The sequence below is a fragment of the Callithrix jacchus genome, chromosome 9 (genome assembly GCF_049354715.1).
Source record: "Callithrix jacchus isolate 240 chromosome 9, calJac240_pri, whole genome shotgun sequence".
NCBI classification, from domain to species: Eukaryota; Metazoa; Chordata; class Mammalia; order Primates; family Cebidae; genus Callithrix; species Callithrix jacchus.
In genome coordinates, this window is record NC_133510.1 from 56,675,387 (window position 1) to 56,691,936 (window position 16,550).

The window sequence follows — 16,550 nt, forward strand, 5'->3', positions numbered from 1 at the left end:
GCCTTCCAGGTAAACTCTCAGAACCTAACAACGCAGAAAGGGTAGAAAGGGTAAATGACCGCCGGCCTTTCCTCACGCATATGTGTGTGAGGAAAGAATTCATTAGTCGTTTGCAAGAATCTGAAGCTTTCTTTGTAGCTGTAGCCAATGCCACTAGACTACTTCTTTATTTTGGGTTCCTCTTCAGTACGTATGGTACGTGGTCAATATTTTTATTAAATATATTTTTTTCCTTAGGTAAAACTCTAGCATGCATTGTAATTAAGATGGAGCAAGCAATTTACAAATGTGTGGGTAGGTTCCATGCTACAGGGTTGGCTGATTGCTTAGGAATTAAAGATGGGAATGGAGTTCTGCACTCCCAAGGCTCTTTTAAACTAGAGCCTCCAAGCACTTTACTTTGCTGTTCAGCAAGTTCCCATGCTGTGGAGAGAAGAAACCACGGTATAACCAAGCGAAACGACTTGGCTTGGATTTGGACTTCAGATGTAAGCTTGATCGCTGTCCTTTGTCTTGCTTGGAGGATTTTTTAACACCTTTTACTCCATAGAAATTGGTCTCCTGGGCACAATTACCTGCTTCTCAAGTCCAGTAGCTTGAAGATTTTGGATTTCTTTTCCATTTCTATTCTACAGAGAGATGCTACCTTTATTTTTGAGCTTGACTATATATATGTGCATATATATATATATACATGTGTGTGTGTTTTCTTTCTCTCTTCCACTTCATATGTTAGAGGTCATTGTTGTGTGTCTAGGACAGAGGGAGCACTTGAAGAAGTAGGCTCTGCCACGTGGGCAAAGCTTTCTCCTGAGGCTGAAAAGCTCTATGCCTATTAATTGTCTCCATGCCATGTTTCCATAGCACCCATTTATTATTGGATTGTGAATTTGGGGATTTTGTATGGTTTTAAGACAAAAGATTTTTACCTTGACAGGGCAGAAGGGCTGAAGTATGCTCTGGAATGTACCTTGGCAGAACATGGGCTTTTAGGCTTTCCGAGGGTTACACAAAGAGAATGCCTACAGTGTGTTCCTGCATTTGCCGTACTTGATTCTCCAAACTTCATCTTCCTCTTAAAACTTAATTTATGCTGGGCATGGCGGCTCATGCCTGCCATCCCAACACTTTGGGAGGCTTAGGTGTGAGAATCACTTAAACCCTGTACTCATCTCTACAAAAAATTTTAAAAAATTAACCAGGCGTGGTGGCACATGCCTGTGGTTCCAACTACTCAGGAGGCTGAGGTACGAGGATCACTTGAGCCTAGGAGGCCAAGGCTGCAGTGAGCCATGATCATGCCACTGCACTCCGGACTGGGCAACAGAGCAAGACCCTATCTCAAAAAGAAAGAAGGAAAGAAAGATTCATTTGCATGAATCTGAAGCTTCATTTATAGCTGTAGCCAATGACACAGTAGCTCTGTAGTGTACTGAAGCAATGTCATTTCATTTTAGTGAAAGTTAGAAATGAGGGGGTGTGAATGAGCTTCTACTATTCAAACCCAGTAGCATCCTGTGTGTTAGGGGTGGAGGGAGAACACTTCTGAGACAGGCTAGAAGAAAAGTTCCTTATTCTGCAGGGTGAAACCATACCACACAACAGTATCTGTTGAGTTTTGCTTGTCCTCAAACGTGCGAGATATCTCCCAAGCAATAGCAAATGTAATCGGCTGTTCGCTGCCTCACAGCAAGGATATGCCTACTCCATTTACTCTTAGTAGTGATGTATGAAGGGGAGGTGGCTTTCCTGTCCTGCTGCCACCTCCAGACTTCTGGGTGGCTGTCTGGGCCTTGAACTTTGGCAGCCCCATGGTGTTAAGTAGCCCATAGGTAGTGAATATAGTAATTGACTTGGCAGGGGTGGTTTGGTTTTGTTTTGTTTTATCAGTGTTACTGATTGAACACATCGACAATCTCCCTGTGGCCACTGAATAAATCACACATGGATGTATACTGTCAGAGCCTGTGGGCAGAGTTTCAAGTCAGTTCTCGAGTGCCTAGTGAAATATGTGTATCAGGCTGGTACACGATGCCCAGGCTACAGGGGAAGATCCAACCTATTTAAACTTTATTTATTTATTTATTTTTGGAGACAGAATCTTGCCCTGTTGCCCAGGCTAGAGTGCAGTGATGTGGCATAGCTCATCATAGCCTTGACTTTTTGGACTTCAGTGATCCTCCCATCTGAGCTTTCTGAGTAGCTGGGACTATGGGCATGCACCACAACACCTGGCTGATTTTTTTTCTATTTTTGGCAGAGATGAGGATCTCACTATGTTGCCTAGGCTGGTCTCAACTCCCAGGTTCAAGTGATCTTCCTGCCTTGGCCTCCCCAAGTGCTGGGATTACAGGTGTGAGCCATCACGCCTGGTCTAAACTTCTTTATATGGCTAAGATTAACAAGATCTAACCTTCAGTCAAAGGGCTGATGAATTCTTTAGTCATGCTTTTAATCCCTCACTTGAAAGCTCTTCTTATACTTCTGTCGGTAGTTCTGAACCTGTTTTTCTGGGTCCTTTTCTTAAAGCACAAGAGGTGTAGAAAAGTACAGACATTTTTAGGCTTAACCAGTTTTTATTTTTATAAGAAGATTTAGTCACTGGCTTCTCAGTTAGCAGCTCCTGAAGCAGATGCAGGATAGTTTTGCTGCTGTGCCTGAGCTCCATATAACGGCCTCTGAGATGTGTTTGGGCCACCTGGCAGAACTTCATGGACATGGAGAGGTGCTTGAGGCACATGGGGTTCATGAAGAGTGGTAGCATTACAAAGATTAATCAGCATTCAGGAAGACTCCAAGTCTCCTGTGACTGCATAGCCAAATCTGGGCAAATCAGTTCCTCTTCAAATTTACAAAAGGAACACACTCTTCCTGTAACAATCAAATACTACAAAAATATAGAAAGAAAAATTAAGCAGGTGCAGTGGCTCATGCCTGTAATCCCAGCATTTTGGGAGACTGAGGTGAGAAGATTGCTTGAGTCGGGGCATTTGCAACAAGCCTGGGCAACGTAGTGAGACCTCGTTTCTATAAAGAAAAAAAAAGTAATTAAAAAAATTAAAAATAATAAAATTTTTAAGAAGAAAAATTAACTTTCTTTCCCACTTCCATACCTTCCTTGCCGCTCACTCAAACATAATTATATGTTATCAAGCTGCCAGGTCTGGAGTTGGTCAGTTAGACAGTGAACCAAACTGAAAGTAACAATCAAGCCTTTCTTCCCTTACTGCAGTAGTGCTGGCAAGAGGCAAAGAGGAAAGTGCTGGCTCCCCAGTGTTCACTTTCTCCATAGGACGGCACCAGGTAAAGGTCTGGGAGATGACATGCAACACTGGCAGGAGGGAGTCTCATTGCCTGGAGCTCTGAACTAAAGGCTTTGCCATTTTGTGGGCCGAGGGATGGAGGGTTAGGGGGAGAAGGGGAAAGACTAGGAGTGGGCTTCAGTCAGAGTGGAGAAGTGTCTCAGTGGAGACTCCTAGGCTAGGAGCGCAGGAGGGTGTGGGGGTCTGAGTCCTGGGTGGCAGCTCTCCCAGAGGCTGCGGTGCCTCTGGACTGTGCACCCCATCCAGTGTGGAGAGGGAAGCTTCTCCCGAAAGGCTCGGGAGAGCCTTTGCAATGGCCTGTGGTCAGGCCTGAAATGTCGCACACAGGATTTGGGTGTGGAATCAGACTCCTTGTGTAGATGGGCTATCTATATATAGTTTTTGTTTTTTACAAAAGTGGGATTGTAGCACACATTACTCTGCAGTTTTCTTTTCTCACTTGCTGAATCATGGATAACTCCAGGTCGCAAAGTAGACTTTTATTATTATTATTATTTTGAGATAGAGTCTCACTGTCGCCCAGGCTGGAGTGCAGCAGTGGCTCAATCTCGGCTCCCTGCAACCTCTACCTCCTGGGTTCAAGCAGTTCTCCTGCTTCAGCCTCCCGAGTAGCAGGGATTACAGGCACGCACCACCATGTCCAGCTAATTTTTGTATTTTTAGTAGAGATGGGATTTTAACATGTTGGCCAGGCTGGTCTCAAACTCCTGACCTCAAGTGATCCATCTGCCTCAGCCTCCCAAAGTGCTGGGATTACAGGTGTGAGCCACAGTGTCTGGCCTCTTTTTTTTTTTTTTTTTTTTTAATGACTGTATAAGTCCTTATAGAATACATCCCAGTCCATTCAACAGTTCCCCTTTGGACAAACATTCTGGCTGTTTCCAGTCTTTGTTCCAGTGAATAATGTCAAAGTCTGGATTGTATGTATATCCTATGTACTAAGCCTTTCATTTCTTTAGAATGTATTCCCAAAAGTGGAATGATTGAACCATTGGATATGCAATTATAATAGTAATCAATTTAAAAGGTGTGACAATTCCCATTCCCATTGTGAAAGTTACTTTTTCCTCTTACTCTATGGAAATACTATATATCTTGAATGTTTACCAGCCTAATGAGCAACATTCTATATTGCTTTTACTTTAGTGTGCCTCTTCATGGCCTAGTGAGATGGAGCATCTTTCCATATCTTTATTAAACATTTGCATTTTTCCTTCTGTCAGTTGCCTAATCATCTTTTTCCTCAGCTGTTTTTCTTCTGCTTGTTTGTTAAATGCCTGTTGGCACATGTCAGTCCTGCTCTGAGAACATCACACTGAGTTGGGATTTAACAAGAGTTAACATCCCTTTAAGAGAAATTGTAAAAGCAAGTTACTATGTGAAGGGAGCACCCTGTTTTACTCTCCTAGTCCCTCCTAGTCACAATTACCAAACACTTAAGTAATACTAATCACTCAATATTTAGACGAGGGGAACAAAGGCATGTGTTTTTAACTCCAAAATATAGCCTTAGAAGAGAGAAGTAGTGGGATTTTCTAGGAATTTTTCTCTAACTCAAAATTCTAATTGGTTAGGAATAAATTACCTTTATCCTGTCATGTAGCTAATATTTGGGGCAGGGACCAGGGGGAGTTTTTTGTTTTGTTTTGTTTTTGTTTTTGAGAGAGTCTCACTCTGTCCCCCAGGCTGGAATGCAGTGGCACAATCTTGGCTCACTGTAACCTCCACCTCCTGGACTCAAGCAATTCTCCTGCCTCAGCCTCCCAAGTAGCTGTGACTACAGGCACCCACCACTACACCCAGCTAATTTTTGTTTTTTTTTTTAGTAGAGATGGGATTTCACCCATCTCTTGGCCAAGCTGGTCTCGAACTCTTGATCTTAAGTGATCCATCCCCCTTGGCCTCCCAAAGGGCTGGAATTACAGACATGGGCCACGGTGCCCGGCCTGAGTTTTTTAAACAATGTTTTTTCTTTACCTCCCTTTCTCCCATTCTTGCAGTTGACTCATAAGAACACATTAAACCTTACCGTTCATTGTATCAGAAATAATGCCCGCCTTGGCCTCCCCAGTGTAATGTATACACTCAGGGCTATCTTTGTGAGCCTCCATTGTATGTGAACTTGGAATTAAATTAATGTCATATAAATTTCAGCTGTAGTCTTTAAAGGAAAGGCTAAGCTTAATATTGGATAGTGTGCTGAAGACCCATCCCCTCTGTATGGGAAGCGGTAGTGGGTGGGAGGTGATGCCAATGGATTAAATCACCTCAACCCCAGCAACCGTCTCATTTAACCTCTGGAGTGTTACTCAAATTCCGGCCACAGTAATATCCACAAGTCCAGGCCTGAGGCCCCAGACTGAAAGTCAGAGCGTGTACGTAGCTCTCCTGCACCTCGCTGCCACAGCTTTTGGTTTTTGTATTTTCTTAATTTTCTTTAAGAAAAGCATCTCATAAAATAATGAAATATAAGTTGGGAAGTACAGGGGTCCTGTGATGAGAGACCGTAGCTTTAAAGACATTTCTCTGCTTTCCTGATGGTTGAGTATGAGATTTGTCAGCTTTCACATGCACTTCGTTTGCTTTGAAACCCCTTTCCTCTCATTGCCCCACTCCAGATTGGAGACCAGCACTCTGACAAATTGATCCCAAGATCAGAGGGATGAAAGAGAGAAAGATCAAAAGGAAGCCAAGGATCACATAGGAAGAGGCATCGCGATGTAGGCGCTGGGAAGGTTGGCAGTCAAACATGCTGTCATCTTTAATCCATGGATGCCTCTTAAAGGAAGAGCTTGGTAGTTCAAACAGAAGTGAAAAGTGTTCTGTGCATAGTTGGATTTGGATATAATTATCTATTTAAGAAAGTAGTAAACTGGGCTTGCCCCAGCAGTCATATTGTCATAGAACGCAGATACCTCATTGTGTGTGAACTTGAAATTAGAAAGCAAAGTAAACGTGGTGGGCCACTGTCTTCGCTGCCCTCTCCCTCCCTTGCCCGCTAAGGGGAAAGGCTCTGCCTTGTTTCCCCTTGTATTTCAAGGCACTTCTCAGTGGCGACCCAGCCAGAACATTGCCTCTTAGGCCTGCTGTCTTTTAGCAAAACCAACAAAAATGTGTATGGATTTTTAAGGGCTCAGATTATATGTTACATGATGTTGCTGCTAAGAAAAGTCCTACTTAGAGCCCTCATTTCTGGATTCTTCTGTTCATCCACTCAAGTCCAGGTCCGTCTTCATTTACTTAGTCGCTTACCCATCCGCAAGCAGTTGCTGCATGTCTGCCATGTGCCAGGGACTGAGCACTGGAGATGCAGAGACAGCAGCATAGACTCTGCCTGGAAAATATCCGCGGGGTAGTTCAAGATATCCATGGAAGCCCACAGTCATAGCAATAACTAGGCGGGGTACAGATAGGCATATGACGTCATGGGGTCACAGAGCAGGGGCACAGAGGGTAGGCCAGGAGGATAACAGAAGGTGTTCAGAGCTGACTCAGAGAAGGGAGAAGCAGATGTGAAAGAAGTAGCAAGCGTGAGGCTAAAGCTAAAAATACAGGGAAGAACCAGATATTGAAGGAAACTGGAAAAGCTGGGGATCCATCACAGGGCTTTAGGTAGGGGGTGTGGCATGATGAGAACGGTGCTTTAACATCACCTTTGTGACCTTATGAACACGAGGCAGTGGAGGGCAGAACAGGGGGCTGAGGAGCAGTGGAGAGCTCCTGAGTCACGCAGATAAGCTCTGATAGAAACCAGAACCAAGGCCCTAACAGGAATCAAGAAAAGAGAGGGATTTGTGTGCTGCTGAGGAGGTGAAATCTACATGCCTGGGTGCCTGTTTGGACATGTGGGGTGAGAAAAGTGAGGAGTCTAGCATGGCTGGCTGTCTGCTGGGATGGGCAACTGGGTGGAAAATTGTGTTGTTCCCAGCGATAGAGAATGCTAGAAGACAGGATTGTTAATTTTGAACTTTATTAAGTATGAGCTGCCAGTGAATATATCCAAGTGGATATATTTGTTGGTCGTTGGCTGTTCCAGGCCAAGCACAACAGAGATGCGTGTGCTAGAATGGTTGTCCAGAATCACCAGCATATTCATTATTGAAGCTATTTATCCATTCAGTAAGTATTAAGGGATACACTCAGGACTGTCTGTGAGCCTGCGACCTGTGCGCCACACAGGGCCTTGCTCTCAGAAGCCTCATATTTGGTGTAATGCTCTGCTGTGGCTGTCTTGAAATTCTCCATTTTTCATCAAGGGGCCCTGTGTTTTTATTTTGCACTGGACCCTGAAATACATAGTCCTGCCTGCAATGGCCTAGCACTGTGTGCCACAGCAGGGGTGCAGTGTTGATGAAGACAGGCATGGTTCTTGTCTGGCTTACAGGGTAGCGTAGAAAGCAGACAGTTATCAGTTATAAAATGTGATGAGTTCTGTATGAGGAGAGGGACCAGGTTAAGGGAACACGTAGAGGGATGGAGATCTAACCTAACCTTGGGGGCTGAGGAGTTAGGGAGTGCCAGCATCCAGGGAGAATAGAATCCCAGTCCACAACACCAAAGAATGGAGGGAGACGTCAGAGAGAGAGTGTCCTGGGAGTTAGGAGGGAAACCAGGAGAGGGCGTATTCCTGGTGGCAGGGTTAGGAGGCAGTCAGACACTGCCAGGAAGACAAGAACAATGACATGACCTGTAGCTGTAGCAACGAAAGGGCCGTTGATTCTGGTGACAGTAGCTGTGTGTAGAGGGAGGCAAGACGTTCATTTACCTCTGAGGGATCGATGGGAGGTGAGGAAGTAGATAGACCCTGAGTGTAGATTATTGTCAATTTATAAGGCTTAGGTTCTCAGGAAAGAAAAAAGGACATTTCAAAGGTGGAGTTTGGAGTAGGAGAGGATCATTTGTTTGGTTTTGCTCTTGCCTTGATTTTAAGAGTGTTTTAGCATGGTTTTGTTCTGTGGGCAGAGATCCAGTGGAAAGAGAGGTCAGAAATACAGGAGTGGGAGTGACTGACATCGGGAGAACCTTGAGGTGTAGGAAGTGACAGACACACTAGCTCCGGTCAGGAGGAGAAGAGGAAAAGAGAGCTGAGGAGCAACAAATTTCTAGCTGAAGGACGCTCTTTCCTCTGTAAAATCCACCCCATGTGACTTGGTTAAGTGAACATCTGCTGCCTTTTAGTTCTTCTCTCTTCCTGCCTCAAATTCAAGGAACAGTTTCTTCTAAGTTCTTTGATCTGCTCTTAGTCAACAAACATTCATTGGGCTCCTGCTCTGTGACAGACGCGACCTAAGCCTTTGGAGTTCCCAGGCCCCCGAGCTCCTGACACTCAGGTCCTGGAGGAGACGCTTCCTTGGCCTGGTTGGGCATCACTGGCTCTTCCTAGCTCACACCTGGGAATTCCACTGCAATTCAGGGGCTGTGCAGAAAAAAAGGAAAAAGCTAAAGGTAGCTGTAGGCAAAATCTTGAAAGAGGGGATTACCTTTGGAATTTATCACACCAGCTCCCCGGGATTCTCAGGGGCCCTCTAGATCCTGTATGATTAGACCCAAACCTAGAATTTCCTGATGCCACCCACCCGCTTTCAAATTCTCTCGGCCCTGTCAAAACTCCTACTCCCTTATTATAGTCAGACTCACCTGATAAGAAGGGCAAAGACCATTGGAATTAATTCACACTGATTAGTGAATGGTGGATAACACCTTGATGGGGTTGGGGTGGTAGTGACTGCATTTTACAAGTGCCTCTGGTTTATAAGAAGGAATCTTTGACTTATCATATTTCAGACAGCATAATAAAAGTAACAAGGAGTATTATAAGAGGCCTCATCTCACAGTCAGTTCCCCTAAACTTTGCCATTTTCTCACATCTTCCTCTGCTTTTTTTTTTTTTCTCCCTAGAGTCATAAGTTCTCTAAAGCCCCTAAGATTTTGATCATCATTTCCTTCCCTGGCTGGACTCCCCCACTCCAGTTTCTATGACAGCAGCAATTAGGGCACAGGTGGTGAGGGGTTGGGGGTGGGGTCATGACAGCTGTAGCCATTTTAGGGATTGTTTCCAAGTCAGGGACTGCCTCTGCATTGGGAGGGAGAGATGCCCAGAGGCTTCTTGGCACAAAGAATGCAGCCTCCCTAGAATCAAGGAGGCATCCACTCAGATCTGAGCTGATCGAAGGCATTTCCCAGGTTGGTGGCTCCTCACCGAGAAGCCTGTCAGGTCTCAGGTCTCTAGCTCCCTGATGCCTGGAAGCTGTTGGTTTCATATAGAATGCAATTCCCCAAGCCACTTCCATTTGTTGTAGAAATGGAAACATTCTGCTACAACCAATCAATAGCTGAAAAGTGGCTGTCAGGAACCACTTTGGAATCAGAAGGTCTAAGAACAGGAGGCACCGCTGGGAATAGGCCCAGGAAAGGTTGCTCATGGTTATCGATCCTACAGCCTCTCCTGCAGACATCTGCTTCAGAGAACTCTGTTCTCTCAGAAGTCCTCAACTGGGCATTAGCTCTTTATACACATTTTTTGGAGTGTATGAGTTTCCTGAGCCTTGAGATGAGTGGGTTTTTTTTCCCCATGGACCCAGGATATCACCCTAGAAACTCAACAGTGTAGGCCACACATTCTCAGATTTCAATATGCTTATGAATCACCTGGTGATCTTATCATAATGCAGATTCTGATACTGTAAGTCAGGGGTGGTACCTGAGATTCTGCATTTCTAACAAGCTCCCAGGTGACGCCAATGCTGCTGGCCCACAGGATCATTTGAGTAACGGGAATCGGGGACTATACTATCTGTTACATTAAACACTAGCCATATCTGACTGCTTAAACTTAAAGCTAAGTTAATTAAACTGAAATAAAATTAAAAATGCAGTTCCTTGGCTGCACTAACCACCATTTAAATGCTCAGTACCCACATGTAGCTAGTGGCTGCCATATTGGACTGCACAGACAAAAGCATTACCATGATCACAGAAGGTTCCACTGGATAACCCTGGGCTCGAGCAAGACTGTTGCATCATTCATCCATCCATCCATCCGTTTATTCACTGAGCGTTTGTTTTGTGCCAAGAAGTATGTTTGGTGGTGGAGCATTAAGGCACAGTTCCGGCTAGCAGAAAAAGTAAACATAAGCTAACTGGAATGCAGTGCACTTCAAAGAGCAATGCCTCCCATGTTGTGAGGGATCCAGAGATGGGAACAGTGAACTCTGCTGTGCAAGTGGGAGAACAAAAGCATCTCTTGGCATTTCATGTGTGATCTGAACCAAGCAATGGTTGTGACAGAATCAGAGCATTTATGAGATGGGCTACTGACAATGCATTTTCACCATTTCAGGGCCATAATCATCAGAAATGGAGAAATTATCCCCATGTCTTCAGAATTTACCCCTGAGACGGAGCGCCAGCGACTTCAGTACCTGGTAAGAGTCATGTAGGCTTGGCAGAATGCAATGGCATCAGGGGTGGCATCGGAGCTGTTCTGGAGGAACACGTTGCTACTGACTTGGGAGCAGGCTCACCGCATTCAAATGACATATGGTATTAACTCCCCCACACACACCTTCTGGATCACACATCCTGGCTCCGTGTGTGACGACACACGCCACCTCCGCGAATTTATTATTGTGGCTGATTTTCTCCCATCTGTGACCGATTGAAGACATGGTGTGCTCTGTTGTGTGTTTTTTTTTTTTAATGACTCTTACGTACAATGTGATGTGCAGTTTGAGAAAACACAGATACCTTCTTCCGTGGCTCGCTCCTCACTTTAACTCAAACAGGGAACTTGGTCTGATTCCCATTGGGAGGAAGAATCTTTGCCGACATGGCAGCTCCAAGATTTCTCCTGACACGCCACTACTTCATGCTGATATGAAGCCTTACAGGCCCTTTGGGAAAGGGGCAGGTGTCAGAAAATCTGTGCCTATCCTGAAAATAAGTTCTTTATGTAGATTATTCTCTTTGGAATGAAATTATGAAAGGGCTCAGTGTTCTGTGAAACAGAATAGACTCACTTCCCTGTCCAGATTCCAGGGGCAAGAGTATTAGACTTAGAATCTCAGTTTGAAGTAACTGTGGTAATCATCCCAGGTTACTTTGGGGCAGATACTCTAGGGACTAACTCTGTGAATCATAGTTCTGTGGATGAAATATTTTCTTGCCAACTGGATTTCTTTGTACACAGCATAGCTCAAGTAGTGACCATCTGCTCTTAGAAAGAATTGATCCAGGCTACTCAAAAAGGTCTTTATTTGCGTGTCTGCATTTCAGTATGTGTGATCAAAACTTAATTAATTTGGTTGATTTAGAAGGTAGCTGTGCACTTTCCCTCTGTTCCTTTGTCTGTGTTTTTGGTCATTTTATTCTATAAACCGTGTCGCTTTAACTACTTACTTGATGTGTAAGACAGGAGGAATCGAAGATGACGTAAAAACCATGCTTCAGTCTTTCACCTTCTCTTGCTTTCTAACATTTGCGGTGGTGTCTTAATCTGATAAACTTAAAACCACTACTAGGACTACTAGGGAAACCAGGCTTCAGACCTCTTTGTTTTCTTTGGTAGTCTAGACAGGTGGAAAGGATCCCACCGCAGCCAACAGAAGATCTTCATTCTGGCACCAGCTGTGTTACCAGCCCGACAGTTTTGTGCAAGTTTCATAACCTTTCCAGACCTCCGTTTATTACTCATGAAGTGGAGAGCTAGACTCTAGGGTCACCAAGGACCTTTGAGCTGCAAGGATCTCTCCAAGTAGAGTTCACTACAGCTGGCCTCTCTGCCACCTGCCTGGCTTTCTCCTCTCTATTCCACAAGGCTATCCAAGTGACCTTATCACACACTTGTCACTTCCCTATCTAAAAGCCTTTGGCTCCCCACAGTTTACAGAATGCAGACCACCCTTCTTGGCAGACCTGGAATCCTGGCCCCTGCCCACATCTCCTACACTATCTCACCATTGCCACCACCACCACTGCCACTGCCACCAGGCATCCCGTGTTCCAGCCAGAGAACCACCTTCCATTTCCAGGACATGTCACGGTTTCTCTGATCTCTCACCCCCATGCCTTTGGAAATATGGTCTGCCTAGATGGCCTTTTATCCCTTCTCTATCAGGAAAACTCCTCCTCATTCTTTGTGACCCCGGCACAAATGTCACTTCTGCAAAGTGTCCCCTAATCCTCCTAGGGAGTCAGTCCCCAGTGCTTGTACCATAACGTCCAGATACCTGCAGGTTGGTGCTCAGCATATGGTGTTGCTTGTTCAGGTCTCTGTCTCCCTCTCCAGACTGAGTTCTGGAGGGCAGGCCACTTAGTCACCTCATACTGCTGGGATTCAATACAGCACCTGGCACAGAGGATATACGGAATCAGTATCTATTTACTGAATGAAAGATTAAAAACAGGCTGGGCATGGTAGCTCATGCCTGTAATCCTAGCACTTTGGAAGGCTGAGGTGGGAGGAACATTTGAACCCAGGAGTTCAAGAACAGCCTGAGCAACATGGCAAAATGCTGTCTCTCCCCCCCAAAAAAAAAAAAAATTAGCCTGGCATGGTGGTGTGTGCCTGTAGTCCCAGCTACTCAGGAAGCTAAAGTGGGAGGATCGTTTCAGCCCAGGAGGAAGAGGTTGCAGTGAACCGAGACTGCACCACTGCACTCCTGGGGCAGCCTGAGTGACAAAGTGAGACCTGTCTCTTTAAAAAAAAAAAGATTAAAAACAAAATTCATATTAACTTCTAGGTTGTTACTGAACAGTCCTTTCTCTTCTGCCCTCCTCCTACACATTTGACAGCAAGGCATGAAGCCTTTGCCTCCCTTGCCTCTGTGGTACCCCTCTTCATAGCCTCGTTTTTCAATTTTGTTTTTGTTTTGTTTTTTGTTTTGAGACAGGGTCTCACTCTGTCATCCAGTATAGAGTGCAGGGGCACAACTGTGGCTCACTGTGGCCTCAACCTTCTAGGCCCAAGCAATCCTCCTACCTCAGCATCTCAAGCAGCTAGGACTGCAGGTGCGCCACCATGCTTGGCAAATTTTTTTTTTCTTTTGTAGAGATGGGGAGTCTCACTGTGTTGCCAGAGCTGGTCTCAAACTCCTGGGCTCAGGCCGTCTCCTCGCCTCAGCTTCCCAAAATGCTGGGGGTCATAAGCATGTGCCACCATGCACAGCCCACCTCCTGCTCTTTATTGAAATCCATTTCCTATTCAGGTTTCGGTTTTCCTATGAGAGGCAATGAATAATAAGTTAACTTTCTGCACTTTCTGTTTTGAAATAATCTCATCATTTCACATTACAAGAATGGACTTCAGAGGTTGACTCGGTTGGGGGAGGGATAGGAATGCTGACATTTTTCAGATTCCCAAATGTCAGTGGTATCTTTCAGGATGGTTGAAATACGATGCATGTGGCTTCGGACCTCAGCTCTGTGATGTAAGTGTATGTGATTTCCACAGGGAACTTCAGTGCTTCCCAATTTCTTCATCAGTAATGGGACAGAAAACTTCGAAAGGCTACGTAAGGACTAAACAAAACAATGCGTGCAGTATTGTTTTATGACACACAATACTACTCATTTAGCTATTGTTTGAGGAATTAAAGTCTTACCACTATAAATCTGTCTTCATCTGTTTGGGCTGCTGTAGCAAAATGCCAGAAACTGTGTAGTTTGTAAACAACAGAATTTATTTCTCACAGATCTGGAGGCTGGGAAGTCTAAACTCATGGTGCTGGTAGAGTGAGGGTCTGGTAGCGGCTCTACTTCCTGATTCATAGATGGCCACATGTATTTTTTTAAACTTCACATGGCAGAAGGGACAAGGATGCTCTCCGGAGCCTCTTTTATAAAGGCACTAATCCCATTTATGAGGGCTCCACCCTCATGACCTAATCACCTCCCAGTGGCCCCACATCTAAATACCATTACGTTAGGGATTTGGCTTCAAAATGAGCTTTGGGGAGGTACATTCAGTCTGTAGCAAAAATCCCTGGCCTGCAAACCAGAGTAATGTTTTTCTGTTTTTTATTTAGCAGCCATTTCTAACATTGCTAAGATAAATGCATATTTTGGTGTCACTCTTGAACAATCAGTGTGGATACTATTAGTACAGAGAACTGAACCTAATGTCTGAATTTTTTAAAAATGAGAATGCCATCCACATCCTTTTTAATTCTTACTCCTAAGTCAAATGGGCTAGTTCAGTTTATAACTAATAACATTTCTCCTCAGACATCAGGAGTTTAAATGATCAGAACATAAAATACCCTGAGTTAGAATATTCATAGTATAGAATAATCTTATGGTGAAATCTTTATGGTAAAATATTTGAGGGAATTAGGGATTAATAGCGTAAAATCTTGAAAATAGTATTGGCTAGGCACAGTGGCTCGCACCTGTAATCCTAGCACTTTGAGAAGCCAAGGTAGGTGGATCACAAGGTCAGGAGTTCAAGACCTGCCTGGCTAACATAGTGAAACCCCATCTCTATTAAAAATACAAAAAAATTAGCTGGGTGTGGTGGTGGGCACCTGTAATCCCAGCTACTGGGGAGGCTGAGGTAGGAGAATCACTTGAACCCGAGAGGTGAAAGTTGCAGTGAGCCGAGATCATGCCACTGCACTCCACCCTGGGTGACAGAACAAGGCTCCATCTTGGGGTGAGACAGAGAAAGTAGTATCAACTACGAGAGGAAAATAGGAATGTGCGGTGGATTTCTCCCAGCCCAGCCCAATCATGAGTTGTGCATGACCTTGAGCTTCCCCTTGCACTATGTCTCTGAATCTCCTTTCTTCCTGAATGAAATGGGTAGCAATACCTCCTTTTAGGTACTTATAATATGCTCAGAAAGTAAAATGAAAAGTAATACCATGGCAATATAAAATGCAGTATACTGTGTTACAATTTTAAATGCATATAATCCTACTGATTGATTTTTTAAACATTTATTCCCTGAATGCTTGTGATACCGTTCAGTACAATGATAGCTGTATCATCTTGCTTACATGCCCTCACCAGTTAGCAGTCACTGAAAAACTAACAGTGTATTCCTTGTTCTTAGATCAAATCAAATTTTATGTTTAGGGTATATGAAGAAACATCTGTGATAGAGTCATGAAAACTCCTGCGTCCCTAGCCACCTGATTTGAGCAGATGTCTGCAGTCCCAGGTCTGTTTGACTTGTAGAAGTGGTTAATGATTTTCTTGCTGGTGAAGGAGGTAGTTAGAGTCCTTTCTACATAAACCATTTTGATCTACATCGAAGAGGAATGTTCAGTGTTCTTGGTGTGCACAGTCTGGACATTTGGGGATTATAGAACTGGAAGCAGATTACAAGATGATGGATGTGGCAGGCACGTTCGTTTTGTTTGGTCTTGCATTCTGACCTCAGAGGGCCCTTCAGTGCGGCTCTCTGGGCAATGTGAACTTTGTTTCATAGATTATCAGGCAGGGTGATTAATTGAGCAGGCTCGAGGGTTTGACGTGTTCACACAGAATGTGGCAGGTGTGTGATGAGGGGTTCAAGGGACCTGCACTCCTGCCCCAGCGCCAGGGAGAGCTGGTGATCCTGCAGTCATGACTAACCCTTGCTCTTCTGTTGCTGGGTTTTGTTTTTAATGTTTCCAGGGTGATTGAAATAAAATATTTAAGGGGCTTCACCAAGCTAGACAGAAAGTTTCGGTAGAGTCAAGGCTCAGATAAGAAAGAAGCGGGTCTGGTTGATGGACATTTCACAACAGATTTTACTGCTCTGATGCTGTGGCCTCAAGGAAATCACCCCTACTTGCTTCAGCTCACAGCCAGAAATGGATCTCCCTCAGGAGGCCTCCATAGCCCTGAGGTGTGAGAGTGATGGTTTTCCCTTCATTCTGCCAAGACCGTATTTATAAACCTGATTTGATTACATTAAGATGTGCTGGTGTCATCATATCTTCAACTAATGTCCTTCTCTCCTTGCAGAGTAATCTAAGTTTGCAGCTGTTTTTCATCAAGGGCAATGTATAGAAGAGACGAACGTGGGTTACAAATGCACATTTGATGAACACGAGTGCAACATTATCTGAGGTGATTTCTTGCAATGTCCTTGGAACTAGCCCCAGCTCTCAACGCTGAGCCGGGTTCTGTTTGTCTGCGGTTTCCCTGGTGCTGCTGGGCTCTCTGGGATTTTCCTGCTCAAGTGTTATCTCCAGAAAAGTAGTCCTTAAGCCTGAACCTGCTTTGAAGACAGGAGGCTAT

The 16,550-nt window shown here is 44.6% G+C and overlaps 1 protein-coding gene across 3 annotated transcripts in view; it reads left to right on the forward strand.

Annotated features, from left to right (window-relative positions):
- The window catches only part of PPM1H (protein phosphatase, Mg2+/Mn2+ dependent 1H), a 299,883-nt gene that overhangs the window by 180,872 nt on the left and 102,461 nt on the right, over positions 1-16,550 (forward strand). For all 3 annotated transcript variants that reach the window (XM_002752683.6, XM_035256216.3, XM_078336206.1), the window contains one exon: positions 10,663-10,747. In XM_002752683.6, coding sequence (XP_002752729.1) covers positions 10,663-10,747 — 85 coding nt within the window. The remainder of the gene's footprint in view (positions 1-10,662; positions 10,748-16,550) is intronic.